The 17,399-nt window shown below is 37.8% G+C and overlaps 1 protein-coding gene across 2 annotated transcripts in view; it reads right to left on the bottom strand.

Moving 5' to 3' along the window:
• arhgap19 (Rho GTPase activating protein 19) overlaps window positions 1-17,399 on the bottom strand; it is a 62,806-nt gene that overhangs the window by 16,285 nt on the left and 29,122 nt on the right. For both annotated transcript variants that reach the window (XM_039775004.1, XM_039775001.1), the window contains exons 2-5: window positions 15,536-15,801; window positions 13,215-13,295; window positions 10,543-10,752; window positions 10,216-10,442 (exon numbers count right to left, since the gene is read on the bottom strand). In XM_039775004.1, the coding sequence (XP_039630938.1) occupies window positions 10,216-10,442; window positions 10,543-10,752; window positions 13,215-13,295; window positions 15,536-15,801 (784 nt within the window). The remainder of the gene's footprint in view (window positions 1-10,215; window positions 10,443-10,542; window positions 10,753-13,214; window positions 13,296-15,535; window positions 15,802-17,399) is intronic.

The raw sequence follows: 17,399 nt of genomic DNA on the forward strand, positions 1-17,399 counted from the left end.
TTATTTTCACTTTTTCTAAAAGCTACAAGATGCTCAGTTTAAATTTAATGCTCTTTTTCATCAATGTTTCACTGTCAATGCTTTTCTATTGGAATAACGGCATCTGTGAAGCAGATGAAGCACTCCTGCATCAGGTGGCAGCCAGGTTCAACAACTCTCTCCTTATACAGGAGATTTCTTACTATACTTAAGAATTTGTTCAGTTTCAGCTATATATCCAGGAAACATTCAAGCCTGTATTAGACTACCATTCACCACTAGTTGACACTCTCATGATTGGTTCTCTCAAATACATATAATGTGTACACATTTCCTGTCATGGTTTACATATGTGCAAACCAGAAAAACTCACTGTTTTTGTTTTATGCGATTCCTCACTTGGCCTTTTTTTTACTTGACTAAGATATCTACCTGGACAGTCTCAGGATAACTTGTATATGTAATGGGTATAATATGATGGAAAGGGTGCTGCCTAAAATAATTCAGTTTGGAATGCAGAAGATAACATGCACGCACGCACACAATCACAGGATTAAAACCTAGGAGGTTGGATCCATGAGGCAAAAAGTGTTCACCTCCTAAGTAAACAAAAGAGCTAAGATATGTGATATTATTATTAAAAATGCTTTTAAAAGGTTGGAAAACGAACAGTTTAATTGCACGTAAGGTCACCCTAAAACCGAGTATGTTGGAGGGAAAAAAAGTCTAAAACACATATAACAGTAAAATTATTTTTTGTGCGGACAAACTCCAATGAGTATTATAAAAAGCCTGTACATCAAAAATGTGAACACCTTCTCACTGTGCAAATCACAAATGTAAGAAATCTTTCATTTGATAACTGATAAATAATATCATCTTTGATGATTTTTCATTTTATTTTGTTTTAACATATACAGTAAACCTCTTTCTTTTACATTCATAAACTACTGTAGTCTCGTTTAAACAGTGTAAGGACTTTGAACTGTGCTATTTGGGAATTGCACCCTCGGTGATTTGAACTTACAACCTCCTACGGGGTGAAAAAGCTTACAAAACTATTAGCCCAACAATGGTTTGTCAGCAGTTTTTCTTTTTTCAACACATTTTTATATTCAACACTCCTTTATCAATTATTGTATTCAAATATACAAATACATTTTTGGAAATATTGGTATTGAAGGTCCAAATGATTTTTGTGATAAGAACAGATTCTTAGCTGTATTTGTAACTTTGACCCATGAAGTTCAAATGATGGAATACATATTCAGTAGGGGGTTGGGGGAAATCGATTCATTTACAAATCATGATTCCTAAGTTTGGCGAAATCAAATCGCCAGGCTGATTAAAACTAGGATGAAACTACCTTCTAACTGAGATCCACCAATGAAACATTGAAACAACTGCTACATTTTTTGCATAGCAAACCCAGTTAAAGAATTTTTATTCAGGTAGTGAATCTGAAGGACAGCTGTAAAAACAAAGACTAAACAGCACTGCAAAGAAGTCAGAGATAAAATAAACTTTAAATTAGGAAAAGGTTACATGTGTGAAGTGGAAATTAAACATTGAGCCAGTTCTCGAAACACCATACCTATGGTGAAGTACAGTGCTATAAAAGGGAAAGTACACCCAATGATAAGTTGCGTGTTCCTCAACATACCTGCACATATGAATATTTGATCTTCAGCAATAACAATGTTCAAAGTTTATTGTCATGTGCACAGTAAGAAAACACGTTTCCCTGTACAATGAAATTCTTTCTTTGCTGTCCACACCAAATGACAAAACCAATGGATAAAGATAAATAAATAAGTAATAAGTAAAATAATAAGTAGCAGATAGGTAAGTAACAGAGGCAGCATAAAGTATAAAAACAGAATAGAAATATAAAGTGTAATGTGCAGGTAGGTGCGTGATGGACAAGTCAAATACAGTTGTGTGAGGTAGATAGAATGAGATGAACCATTGTTATAAACTCCAGTCAGTTATTTAGGAGTCTAAAGGCCTTGGGAAAGAAAGTTCTTTAGCATGGAAGTCCTGCATTTCATACTTCTATACCTACTGCCTGAGGGTAGAAGCATGAACAGTTCGTGTTGGGGGTGGGGTCCCCGAGTTATCCTGCGGACTCTGCAGTTGTAGATGCTCTGCAGAGAGGGCAGTGGAGTCCTGGTGATCTTCTCAGCAGTCTTTATCACTCTCTGCAGGCATTTGAGGTCCATAGCAGTAGTGGTGCCGTACGACACGGTGATGCAGCTGTAAAAGTTGCAGAGGATCTTAGCCAACATACCAAACTTCCTCAGGCCTCCTCACAAAGTACAGCCACTGTTGAGCTCTCTTGACCAGCTGTGTGGTGTTAAGTGTCCAAGTGAGGTTCTCACAGATGTAGACACCCAGGTATTTAATGCTGCTCACCCTTTTCCACTTCAAGCCTTCGGATGAACAGTGGCCGGTGAGGTCTCCTCTCCTTCCTCATGTCCACTATCATCTCCTTCATCTTGTCTGTTTCTAGGGTAAGGTTGTTGTCCTCACACCATGACGCTCGAATGTCCACCACCCTCCTGTAGGCCACCTCATCACAACCAGTGATGTGTCCTATCACTGTGGTGTCGTCTGCAAACTTTAGGATGATGTTATTTTGTGAGAGGCGAAACAGTCGTAGGTGGCGAAACAGTCGTGGGTGAATAGGGTGTAGAAGATGGGGCTGAGGACGCATCCCTGTGGGGTGCCTGTGTCTGAGACAATGGTGGTTGAAGTCCTATTACCAATCCTGACAGACTGGGGCCTGCAAGTCAGAAAGTCTAGGACCAAGTCACAGAGGGTGGGGTGCAGGCCAAGTGCAGACAGTTTATGGGGCATAACTGTGTTAAAGGCGGAGCTCTAGTCAACAAAGAGCATCCAGATGTAGGAGTCTTTGTTCTCCAGATGGGAGAGAATATAATGTATAGTAGCCGCGATGGCATCTGAGGTGAACCTGTTGGGCCAGTAGGCATACTGCAGGAGGTCCAGTGTGTCCAGTATGCTGCTCTGGATGTGGGCCAGCACCACTCTCTCAAAACACTTTATGATGCTTGGAGTGAGTGCTACCAGCCTGTAGTCATTCAGACATGTGGGTGGGCTCTTTTTAGCAAGGGGGACGATTGATCGAAAGATACTTTATTAATCCCCAAGGGGAAATTCACATACTCCAGCAGCAGCATACTGATAAAAACAATATTAATTAAATAGTGATAAAATTGCAGTGGAAGTTTAAAAATGCAAGGTGGAGAGTGCAAGGCAGGTGTAACAGACAATAACATTGTATAATGTTAACGTTTACTCTGACTGAGGGAAAGGTTAAAAATGGAGCAGAGAACATCAGCCAGCTCGTAATTTCATTTAATGAATATATGTGAACTTTATTTATTTTTTTAATCATTTACTCAATTTTCTGGAAAAATAAGTGCAGCCCTAGCTTAGAAGGTTGGTATTGCCCCATTCTTGTGGTCACTTCTGGTAATTGTCTATCAGACTCATATATTGACTTGAAAACATTCTGGTCTATTCTTTCAACTGTGTGATGCTGTCTTACACATTCTACCTGCTTCATATCACTATACTGCAGCATTTTATAGTCCTTTTCTTTGACCTGACCATTTGTTCTTTTCGAGCCAGTCTTTAATGGAATTGGCGGAGTGTTACGAGTCACTTTCCTTGCCTCAGGGTCCAGTTATGGCTTAGTCTTTTGACAGATGAGCTCACATTTTCTTTAAGTACTCTCTGATACAACGTGACCTTAAACTGATTATGTGTCTAAATCTAAACACACTGTATGCCGTTAAAAGAGGGCGAACTGGATCTAACCAGGATAGAAAAAGAAGGGGATGGGCAACTGCATAAGAGGATAAAAACATCACAGAGAGTAGTTTGAGAAACAAACACCTTACAGGTCCTCAGTTGTCTGCAGATGTCTCGTCTGCAACAGAGAAAAGGTGACTAAGGGATGCTTAGCATGACTCACTTTTCAAGTTACCCTCAGTCCAATTGCCAGTTTCAAGTATGCCTTTTTCTTTGAAACTCTGCCTCTAAGGCTAGCATCCCAGAATCGTCTTTTCCATGGATGACAATGGTATTTGGCTTGTATTTAAAAAAAAAAAAATCAGCTGAGGGCCAGTAAGGTATTTCCTATATTTCTAGAACTACAGATTCTGATGTCCTTAATCTCTTATGCAGTTGTCCATCTCAGCCTTCCCTCTATTTTTCTATACTAGTTGGAACCAGTTTGCCCTCTTCTCTCAAGACTTCTGCCATTTTTGAACCCAGAACTGAACTTTAGGAATGCAAATACTTTTTAATAAACAAACAGGATAACAGGTCAGGGAAGTGCTAATGCAGATAGAAAGGTTTCTCTAATTACCAGTTAGCGTGTAAACATGACTAATTAAGGATAAATTAAGGGAGTTTACCATTAGAATACTGTAGTGTTTGTTGCTAAAAAATGGGCTTTGTAACCCAATGTGGAGAGCAGGTAGTCATTTCAAGCAGTAATGGCCATTATTCACACTAGTAATGCCTTGTCTTTATTTTTAAAACAATATAATGGTATCTTGATACAAAAGATATGAATTTCTATTAAAAACATGAAAATTTCTGGTGATACCACACTTTTGAATGGAATTGAATTTACTGTGTTGACTGAAATCACACAATATATAAAATACAAAGCATTTTACCACTACCAATGTGAACCATCAGGCTACTTTTTTAGCACCTTAGCCTGTTAAAGTCTGGGTTTAAAGGTTGTTACGATGCTGTTGAGGCTTTTTTTTATGTATTTTTTTTAAAGAAGCAACAAACATTTAATAATATTAAACAAAATACAAAACTTAATTATTTTAAATGCACTGATGTTTCGTAGTTTATTCTGCTTTTAGTTTATCAGTTTTGTTTTTTTTTTAATCTTTGAAGCATTTAAGAATGTTTGTTTTCGGTCTATTGATATTATGCAATGTATTGCATAATAATTGTTTTTATTTTACTTCATTGTATATCTGAATTGTGCACATTAAATGATATTATGGAAAAACTCACTGTTGTGAGTGATGAGTGTTGTTGTCATATATATATATATATATATATATATATATATATATATATATATATATATATATATATATATATATATATATATATATATATATATATATATATATATATATATATATATATATATAAATAAATATAAATATATTTACACACACACACACAAACATATATATATATACATATCTATACATATACACATACATACACATATATACACACAAATACATATATATATATATATATATATACATACACACACACACATACATACACACACATACATACACACACATATATACACACAAATACATATATATACATACACACACACATATATAAACATATATATACATATACATACATATCTACATATATACACACACAGCTATTTCGTATCAGTGCAATACGCTGTTTGTTAAAACGGATGACACCCGCTCTTACGTGCAAGTCTGCGTGGATATTATGAACTATCGTATTTGTTCAAGTTCTATTTAAATTTTAAATAGAAGGAATTTTTATTTAGTCGACAGAAATATCTTTGGTAGGAATGGTAAAAACAGACAGGAATATTATTCCTGAATAAATCAACTCAAACCTTAAACAACTTATAATATTTTGCTCTCCATAAAAATATATCCTGTCTAAATTATACAAGTTAGAAATAAAGTAAACATTAAAAGAACAAACATTCAAATTTCTTTACTCTTATGTAATTTTATATTTTATAAAAATAAACTTAGATTTTAAATATCCCAAAAGATTTTGCTCTCCATAAAAATATATCCTGTCAAAATTATACAAATTCAAATATGAACATGCTGCATAACAAAACCTAGAAATATAAATAAAATGTGTTCCTTTCAGCAATAACAAATCAAATCATTCAGTTGTCTTTGCTCATATGTCATTTTAGAGCTGGACGCCTGGCATCTTTTTTTGGCAACAGGTTCGTTTCTGTTTGGTGTGAGGTTCTGTGTTGTGGAGATTCTCAGGATGGATTGCAGGTGCTCATCAGTGAGGCGACTCCTGTGTGCTGTTTTGTTAGTCTTTATCACTGAGAAGAGCTTCTCACACAGATATGTGCTACCAAACATGCACAAGGTTCGAGCCGCATGTAGACGGACTTTTTTTGTTCTTCAAAGTCACCAAAGCGCCATGCAAACTCAGTGCGCTCAGTTTATCAGCAAAGTGTGTATTTGGGAACACCGTAGTGACGACTTGGTTTAACATTACTTGGTAATAGGGAAAGTGGGGCAAATTGCACTGGTGCATTTGTGTCTCCCATAAAAGCAGCCTCAATTGAAATCACTTTGTGATTGTGCACGGGTAAAAACGTCCGCTGAAGTGTCAGATTCTTATTTAATTCTTCTGCTTTCTGTATCTTCTGCATTGCATTCAGGTCTTTCAGGTTACCCTGATGTTTTGTTTTATAGTGCCGTCTTAGATTAAATTCTGTAATTACAGCCACATTAGCTCCACAAATGAGACACACGGGTTCAGTAAACATATACTCAGCCTCCCATCGGTTTTTAAAGGCTCTATTTTCAGAATCAACTTTTCTCTTCAGCATCGTGTGAGCTAGCTTCGCAATAACTTGCAGCATCTTAAGGTAGACTTGATTAACGGTAACTGTTCGGCAAGGCAGCTGAAGCGCTGCATTATGGGATCTGTAGTTTATTGTGTTACCAGCGCTTCATATACCGGGCTTTAATAACAATAATACAGTATATAAAATGATCTCGGGGCGGATATAATTACACGCCGGGCGGATGTGGCCCGGCCCTTGAGTTTGACACATATGGACTAAATAGAACTTGAAAAGATATATTTTTTCAAATGTGATCGCGCAATTCAGATAGAGTTGACACGCACTACAGCCTGCATGCCTCAATAAGTCATCCTCCCCTCGCTCTTACTTTTTTACCGTTCATCTAATGAATACACTGAGTATGGCTTTACCAAAACAATCACTGATGGCGAATAAAGTATCCATTATTCGAGTATGTAGATCGGGTTATATATATATACATATATATATACCCGCGTATCGCAGCGAGAAGTAGTGTGTTAAAAAGCTAGAAAAGAAAAGGGAACATTTTAAAAATAACGTAACATGACTGTCAATATACAGTATTTGTTTTGTGAGTGTTACTGAGTGTTGCTGTCATCAAGGATTTGATTATCATTATTTCTTTCAATCAGGTTCGTATTTGTAGGATGTGTTGTGTTCAAGTTACATTCCGTGTTTGTCAATCGTTGTAAAGATGACAGGTTTCATTCGTTTCTTACTGCATCAATAAACAGCTCGTCTTCTTCTTTATCTGAGACCTGACACACTGCATGCACGGGTTTTTACACTGTCTTCCTTTAGCGGGACATTGACTTTTTCCAACGTGTGCTTTGTTTCCGCAGTAGTTGGATTTATGAATATGCTTGTATGTATGAGACGCTTCATATTTTTTGCTGCCTTTTCAATTGTGTAATTCGGTTTTTGTTCAGCCATCTTTGTAACTGTTGCCTTTTATCTGTGCACTGCGTCAGTTCACGTGAGCCACTTGGTGTACATGCATCGAAGGTTCCCAGCTGTGCTGGTGCCATCTCGTGCTATGTCCATGGCTGTATTTAATGTTACCTTAGTCCTGGCACTTAAAACTTTCTCGCAGTTTCGCTGAGTTTGTGTCAAACACCACCCTGACCATCTCATCTTCCTCTCCATAAGCACAGTCCTTCACCCGTGAATATTTACCCGTGGCAGTTTGCTATTGGATTGCCGCTGACGGACGGCCTTATATGGGCAGGCACTAAATTACAAACGCCAGTGCAGCCTGTCTATGAACTTAATTTAAAGTGTAGGTTTACATCGTGCTTTGTTTCAGTAGCAGAACTCATGAATATGGTTGTATATGTCACTTTCGCCGCTTCTTATTGTTTCGCTGCCTTCTCAATTATATAATGCATGTTTTCTTCAGCGCTTTTTTGAGGTCTTCCTGGTTTTCTATGTACTGCGTGATTACGGGGAGGCGTGATGATGTCACACTAAACTCCGCCCCGGCGTTGAAGCTCATCTCCATTACAGTAAATGGAGAAAACTGCTTCCAGTTATGACCATTACGCGTAGAATTTCGATATAAAACCTGCCCAACTTTTGTAAGGAAGCTGTAAGGAATGAACCTGCCAAATTTCAGCCTTCCACCCACACGGGAAGTTGGAGAATTAGTGATGAGTGAGTGAGGGCTTTGCCTTTATTAGTATAGATATATTTTATATATAATTATATATATATATATATATATATATATATATATATATATATATATAGCAGTACCGTAAGTGTTAACATAAAGTGAAAGAAACATTTTAGATAATAACTCAAGCATGTTTTTTTTTTTTAAAGAAAGGAAATGGAAGGGGAAAAAACTTCTCACACAACAGAGTATTTTCAAGCCTGCTTAATTCAGTTCAAATATATGGTGCCACAGCCTATTCTGGCAACACATTGCAAGGTACAATCCCCCATTAAATGAGATTCCAGTCCATCACAGGACTCATTTACAACCACTCCAGAATGGCTGATTAACCTGAGATACAGTAAATAACTTTAGAATGGGGAGAAAAAAAAGACTACTCAAAAGGTGCAAACTCCGTACCAAATATCTGAAAAATGTGTCAGGTAAACATTTAGTCGTCAACTGCTAAGTGGGGAGCCTTCCAGAGTTGCAATGTGTTAAATGTAACCTAATTATCTGTATTGTGACATGGACAGAAATCAGTCAGTGACCACTGACCAAATGTCATTGACTCACTGAAGGTGTTCCCATCAGAAAGTGTTGACACAGGAAGTTAATCAGTAATTTTGCAAGTGGTTCGAACGACCTTGGAGAACAAGAGCAATCTAACTAAAACCCACAATATTCAGTCATTTTATTTAGGCAGAGTACCTGCAGTGGCTGGGTATCATTTGTTTGTTTTGTTTTCTTATTGTGTCTTTTATTTTTCTATTCTTTATTATGTAAAGCACTTTGATCTACTGTTTGTATGAAAATGTGCTATATAAATAAATGTTGTTGTTGTAGAACTAAGACAGGTGCTTTAAATACTGTGGCACTGTAACATCCATTTAAATGACAAAGTATTCATAATGAGAAACCACTGCGTCTGAAACATTTTAATTTATATATAAATCTGCAAAAAAAAGTGGAAGAAATTAATGAACTGGATAGAATATAGTATGCCACACTTCAAAAAGATATTGCTTTTTATAAACTGTGCTGTATTTGCCCTTCAAAATATGTGCAATTTTAAAAAATTCAAATCATCCTTTAAATATACGTAAATTTAAAATTAAATTAAAAAGAACAAAATTCTACTTCTGTTCACTATACAGTATAAAGAACTATAATTATAGCCTTTGGGATTTCTCATACATGCTGTGGCTTAGTGTTTTATCAGGAGATGTAAGCAATTCCACCCAGACACATGAAAGAAGAGAGAAATGAAAAAGATGACACATTTTAATGAACTATGAAATAAACATTAAGAGGACAGCTCAAATAAAAATAATTATTTCCCAAGACAGAGAGGACAAATATAAAACATCTCATATTTATAGACAGTTCACTCATGAGAGAATGCAACAAGCTTGACTGAGATTGTAAAAGAATTTTACATAGTAAAGATGAATGTCTCTGTCTGATTTTTAATAACAGATAATTTTTTTAATTAATGATTACTCTAGTATTGAATAAATATAACTTATATTTTAAAGGATGCTAATGATCATAAAGCAGAGAAATATCTTGGGACCCATCTAAAACTGTTTGTTAAGGAGAAGCATCTTTAATTGATCTCAAAACTTGCTTATGTACAAATTAAAACAATTTAGAGGAAGAAATAACTTGCTTAGAACTGCATGCATAATATGTTTTAGTACAAAACTCAAAAACACTCTGGAAGAATATTTATCTTTGCAAACCTTGCAAAGCCCCCAGTTACTTTATTTAATATATTTCCAATTATGGAGATTTAAACAACAACCACCATTCAATAAGAAAATTCTTTAATACTTCAAGTACAGGGTTATTACAAGACATTATTACAAATTTGACTGGCAATAACGCTTTGAGTATGGGGGTAGAATAAAATGTAACTTACATTTTTTGGCCAAATGATGTGAGGAGCAAACATTAGGGCCAGATTGTAGGCAGACATCTTATTCTTCTCCTGCTGCCTTGCAGTCTGGTGCAGCAGATCCAACAGGAGTTTAAGAAGTGTTCTATTGGCAGGCGGGAGAATCATAAACAGCAGTTGTAGTGCCTCAATCTGACGCTCCTTGTCGGGAAATGTGGTTTTATTCCCCTTCTCATCAAAAAGTGCCAAGTCTTAAAAGAATACATTTAAAATTTCACCTTAGCACACAAGTAAATAAGAGAATTACACTGCTAAAAAAAACACAAATACATTTAAATTCTAGGTAGGTACCTGCAATTTTCAGATGTGCATGGTAATGCCTGTGTGTTAGAAGAGTATCAGGAAGCTCTCCAAGGAAGGTTTTAAGTAATGTGGCTACATCATTAGCATGGTATTCACCAGAGTCAAGATCTATATCAACACCACTGTTCAGAAATTCCTTTAAGGTTTGCTGTCGCAGATTCTTTCCAGGGACTCTAAACAAACCTTCAATATGTAGATCTAAAATAATGGGAACAAAATTGATTTTAAATAATATATCAAAGAACATATACTAGCTGTAAATTATGCTTTATTAGTTTGATTTTTCATATTAGTCATTTTGTGCATGCATCATTAATTAGATACAATACTTTACACAGCTTTATATATGTTTTCATGGAAGTTAAAACTATATAAAAAGAAGACAAAAAACTATAGCACAGGCAGTTCCCAGGTTATGTACGAGACAGGGACTGTAGGTTTGTACTTAAGTTGAATCTGTATGTAAGTCGGAACAGGTACATTATTTTAATAAATGCTATTGTTGACCGACTGCAACCAAGTGCTCTACCAATGAATGATGGAGTTTCACCTCTCTATGACCTTTTTCTTATCCATTAATTATCCAACCCGCTATAGGTGCCAGCCCACGACAGGGCACAAACACACAAAGCACACACTAGGGACAATTTAGAATTGCCAATCCACCTAACCGGCATTTCTACTTTATTTTCAATGGTGATGGTTTTTCTCTTCTTTACTGTATCACCAGCACTTGCATCAGATTTGTGTTTCAGAGACATTCTTGCAGGGTGAAGACAAAAGGTTAAGATGAGCTCTTCTGCACAGCACTGTACACACTATTACAGCAGGAAGGCACCCGTTGTCAACACGTCTGATGTACTGACAAGAGACAACTTCCTGCTATGTGCGTAACAGTACAAGAAGGCTTGCTATTGAGAATGAATGGGGGGGCGAAGGGCGGTCACTACAGTATGCTGCCCACCGAGAACGAACACGGTGCTGCCGCCCACAACCACCCCCATTCAACAGGCAGCCACCTGAGGCACACTACAAGGCTCACCCCCCACCACCCCGTTCACCCTCAATGGCCTCCGTTCAGCCACAACCAGGTTATCGCGTGCAGCATTACCAGCTGCCCACCGAGAACGAATGGGGCAGCTGTGTGTGGTGGGCGTGGAGTGAAACGCCCCCCTCCGTTACATCCAGCCTGCTTTAAGTCAGGAGCAGTAGCTGCGGCAGCGTAGTGGGCAGGCAGCGAACCACCCCATCAAGCCTCTGTCCTGCACACAAGTGATAGCTGTGGCCCCGGTGACAATGGACCACAGGTCATCGCTTGCCGCCGAGAGCTGCCTGAGGGACACTACACTTGCAGCATCCCCAGGCCGAAGATGACGAAGCAACAGTTAATGAGGCGCAGGCATCGCAGCTGCAGCCCAGTTAATAAGTAATAGGTCGGATGTCTGTAACCTGGGGACTACCTGTAATCTACATTTAAGTCAAGTCACAATATTACCCAATATTACTCAGTATAATGTATTGCATAAAGGTTCATTGGCTTTAACACTATAAACATAACAGTTCATATATCCTCTTACCTAAAAAATGCAAATTTATATTTCTGCAAAATAACAGATGGGACAAAATGGACTAAAGGGAAAAAGAATAAAGAGAGAAGGAAAATAATAGCTATACAGTAATCCCTCCTCGATCGCGGGGATTGCGTTCCAGAACCCCCCGTGATAGGTGAAAATCCGCGAAGTAGAAACCATATGTTTGTATGGTTATTTTTATATATTTTAAGCCCTTATAAACTTTCCCACACTGTTAACATTATTAGAGCCCTCTAGACATGAAATAACACCCTTTAGTCAAAAGTTTAAACTGTGCTCCATGACAAGACAGAGATGACAGTTCTTTCTCACAATTAAAAGAATTTAAACATATCTTCTCCTCAAAGGAATGCGTGTCAGGAGCAGAGAATGTCAGAGAGAGCTCGCGAGAGAAAAGCAAACAATCAAAAAATCAACACGTGCTTTTAAGTATGCCGAAGCACCGCGACAAAGCGGCATTTTTTAGAGGAGTGCCCGTATCTTCTAAGTAGACAACCTCTGTGCAAACAGCCCCTCTGCTCACACCAGCTCCGTCAGGCAGAGAATGTCAGAGAGGGTGAGAGAGAGAAAAGCAAACAATCAAGCACCGCGGAGGAAGCATATCTTATATCATTGAGGAGTTTTAGTTAATATGTAATACATGCTCTGATTGGGTAGCTTCTAACCCATTCGCCATAGCATCCCTTGTATGAAATCAACTGGGCAAACAAACTGAGGAAGCATGTACTTTAAATTAAAAGACCCATTGTCCGCAGAAATCCGCGAACCAGCAAAAAATCTGTGATATTTAGATATGCTTGCATTTAAAATCCACAATAGAGTGAAGCCGCGAAAGTCTAATCGCGATATAGTGAGGGATTACTGTAATATTAAGCACATTTACATATATTTAGCTTCATTGAATGGGTAAAACAGGAGAACTGGCAGATAAAGTGACATGCTGAGGGTTACACACTGAATCAGCTATGGGTATAGAATTGGAAAGATGCCCACTTCAGTAAATCTCATTTGCTACAAAAACATGCTGCCTAGTAACTCAATATACATCTACTTAAACAGTCAACTTACTTTTTTGCAGGTACTCAATTAACTGGTAAATTTGTGCGATGCCTTCTTCAGTCAGTGGGGCACCAAAGACAACACCCTTTTCTGGATTTAATGAACAAACATATATATTAATTTTATACTTATATAAAAGAATTTAAACAATTTCACAGAACGAGTAAGTTAACAATTTTAATACAGGTTTAGTATCCCTAATCTAAAACTTCAAATCCAAGACTTTTTGAGCATCAACGTGATGCCAGAAGTGGCAAATTCCATGGAATAACATACAGTATGTGCAGATTCAAATGGATTTATTATATCTTTTAGAGCTGAATGGGGTTTGGTGGGGGAGTGGGGAGACCCCCATGAGGAGTGGAGTTTGCACCATGAAGCATCAACTGCCACCAAGCAACAAAGCAAAATCGATGAGTTTTGTCCCCAGTAAAGTGAAACAATAACACCTGCATTCAAAAGTGCTGCATGGCACCATTAAAATTGCAGATGACTTAAGTATTAATGGAATGTCACTACTTAGTTATCAAAAGCAGTTTCAGTCTCGCTGGGTGTCCTTATTGCAATGAGTGCAGTGCTCCAATTATATTAAGAAAACCAGACACGGCTGCAGATTCCCTTTAATGTTGGTAAAAACATTATGTTTTACGTATGTACCTCCACACCATACAAAAACTACTTGATGCTTGATGGAATGAAGGTTGGCCGAGATATTCCTGAACTACTGGCCAATATAGACTTACGGGGAAAAAAAAACAAACAAAAAAAAGTTTTTTTAGTTCAAATGCACAACAATAACCCTCTTAGAAGTGAATTAAAATGATTTGTTTGCACAATTTTATTGGCTAACTAAAAAGATTACAATATGAAAGCTTTTGAGGCAACTCAGGCCCCTTCTTCAATTGATTTTGTTTGACTTCTCATTAAATCTATAACGGCTAACATGGTACAACACCCTAGTACAAAACACAATTTCATTGCAACTCATTCCAGATTTACAATCTATGCTGGGATAAACTTTGTTGAAAGTGAAACATGTAAATACTCATTGTGCCTCAGTTTGTATTATATTTTGTATATAATTGCCATGACTAAACTTTGCAGGAACGGAAGACAAAATGGTATGAAATGGTTGCTTCTCTCCTTTCAATCACATTAGTGTGTCAACATGGACAATTCCGATTCAACTTTGCGTAAAGTATAAATCAGCCTTCAAGTACTATCCTACCTGTACTTCACAGTTTAGAGGTTAAAGAGCCACACACCAGTCTACTCCACCAGTTGAAAGAATAAGTTAAATTAAGACATCACGAAGCTCCACAAAGCAACTCAGACTTAAATTAGTTTGCTCTTTCCCAATGGAGTGAACTCCATTCATTTCATTAAATAACATTAGTAGCTACCCAACACAAACTGAATTGGCTGTTAATGGAAGTGAATTGTAAATAAGAGATAGCAATCTGAAACGTTTAGTGCTACACAGCAACGTTCTGAGTTACAGTATTCAACATATTCAAAATTTTCTGCTCAATTGTGAATATTCAAACCGTAACATGTTCAAACTGATTTGAAATTTGGATAGCACTGCAACTCTATTAATATATACAGTACTGTACAGTTACTGAACACTTTGCAAGAAAATACAGGTCCTTATATAATTTTGTTTTCTTTGAGGCACAGAAAAAAATGGCTGTTCAACCATGACACAGTAAAGTAAATTTTACAGTAAGCTTGACTTTGAACTTTAATACACTACATTTGTTAAAAGACAGAAAACAAACATCAAATATAACTATCGAAATAATGCATTTAAAAATGCTTTACAGCTGGTGAATATAAAGTCTGCTTTATCAAAACCGTATGTTTTCTAATATGCTGTGCAAAAAAATAAATAAGTTGCCATTTTTCTTTAAATCAAACATGATATACTTTGATTAGCTTCTTATACATTGCATGCCTATGATGCATTATTTATATTGCAAAGCCTTCAAATCAGCAGTGCTGGGTGTTAATATGTTGGCATCCACTGATAAATAATGGAAATGCAAACTGCCTATAAGAAAATAGACCTTTAAGTATAACTTTAGGTGAAAACTATATAAATATGATAGACTACTGACATGTGATAAACAAATTGTCTTCTCTTTTAGTTAAGCCATGGTATAAAGACTGAAGAAAGGGGGGAAAAAAAAACTAAAACTAAACCTCCAATATTTTCCCTTAATGGCATACAAGATGACATCACCGAACATCACATCTGCAAAAACACTCATGAAACATCAGAGGACAAATACAATTACACATTTGCTACAGTATAATTTTATACAGACCTTTACGCTTCAGGAAGTTCAAGGAACGGAAAAATCCTGATGCAGAAGAACTTCCACTAGGCAGTTTGGTAACCATCTCCCCAGTGAGTTGAGCAAACTCTGTGCCAGGCAGATCAATTAGCCGTGTGATGTTGCTGAGTACCAGTTCCGTGAAAACACTCGGTTTCTCGTGGCGCAGTTTTTCCACAAAGAAGTCAGGGTTGAAAATGATGGGCTGACTCTTTAATGAGGTCTCTTGTTTGACGGTAAAATTTGAAACTGCATCGCTATAATGAGATAAAACAAAAATTTAATTAACTGGTGCCCTGGTAGTGTGCAGGTAATTTCTAAATGGGACGTCAACTATTTCCACAGAAGTCACAAAAGTACAGGTAGTCCCCAGGTTACGGACATCCGACCTACGACTTACGGCCTGGGGACGCTGCAAGCAGTGGCTGGACGGAGACTGGAGGGGGTTTTCATTGCTAGTGTAGTGTAGTGTAGTGTAGTGTAGTGTCTCTCGGTTGGCACCCGGCGGCAAGCGGTGACCCGTGGTCCATAGTCACTGGGACACAGCTATCGCTTGTGTGCAGGACGGAGGCTTGATGGGGCGTTCGCTACCCGCCCACTACTCTGCCACAGCTGCTGCTCCTAACTGGACGCAGGCTGGATGGAGCGGAGGGGAGTGTTTCAATGCCCGCCCACCACACACGGCTGCCCCATGAAAGCGGTGACCCGGTTGCGGCTGAATGGAGACCATTGAGAGTGAACGGGGCGTTGGGAAGTAACATAGTAGTGTGCCTCGAGTGGCTGCCTGTTGGGGGTGGTGGTGGGCGATACACTACCTGTCTTTGGCTGCACCGTGTTCGTTCTCGGTGGGCGGGCGGTGCAGGCAGCATACTCGCCTCACCGCCCCCATTCATTCTCAATAGCAAGCCTGCTTGTACTGTTACACGATTTAGGCACTTGTCACGTTTGATGCACTGACAACGGGCGCATTCCTGCTGTAATAGTGTGTACAGTGCTGTGCAGAAGAGCTGATCTTAACCTTTTGTCTTCACCCTTCAAGAATGTTTCTGAAACACAAATCTGCTGCAAGTGCTGGTGATACAGTAAAGAAGTGAAAAACCATCACCATTGAAAATAAAGTAGAAATAATAAAAAGTCCAGAGAGAGGTGAAACTCCATCATTTTGGCAGAGCACTTGATTACAGTCGGTCAACAATAGCATTTGTTAAAATAATGTACCTGTTCCGACTTACATACAAATTCAACTTAAGTACAAACCTACAGTCCCTATCTCGTATATATCCCGGGGACTGCCTGTACAATTAATTTAGCAGCCTAAAAATATGGGCATTTGCCAGAAGAAACCCCCACTATTTTAAACACATACCTTCGGATGACATAGAATCACAAATATGAGGCAATAAACAAACAATCATGAACTATTACTGTGGTTTTTAAAATACCATACAAACATTAGAATTACCAGAGCCAACGAAAAAAACTCGTAAATCCGGCCCACCTTAAATCCCTTTGCACCTCTCTGTCAGCGTCTTTTGTCTTCTAAATGTGTTGATAAGCCCAAGCAGCCTGCCATACCATCCCCCCACTGCCTTGATTATCTGGAAATGAGCAACCCAGAATTATAAGGGGAAATAATTTGATGAGTGTATCTATGTAAACACATCGTTAAAACGGAAACATGTTTCATGTTTTAATAATAAATAACAAAATGTAGAAATGAACTGTATAATGCGCTGATGGCCAAATATTAAATAAACACTTTCACACAAGGTAAAAGCACAATACGACAGCTTTCCGTGGTGCAACGGTAAGATCCGCTGACTTATAATTCGGAGGTTGTGAGTTCAAAACCAGC

This window comes from Polypterus senegalus, chromosome 1, assembly GCF_016835505.1.
Source record: "Polypterus senegalus isolate Bchr_013 chromosome 1, ASM1683550v1, whole genome shotgun sequence".
Lineage (NCBI taxonomy): Eukaryota > Metazoa > Chordata > Cladistia > Polypteriformes > Polypteridae > Polypterus > Polypterus senegalus.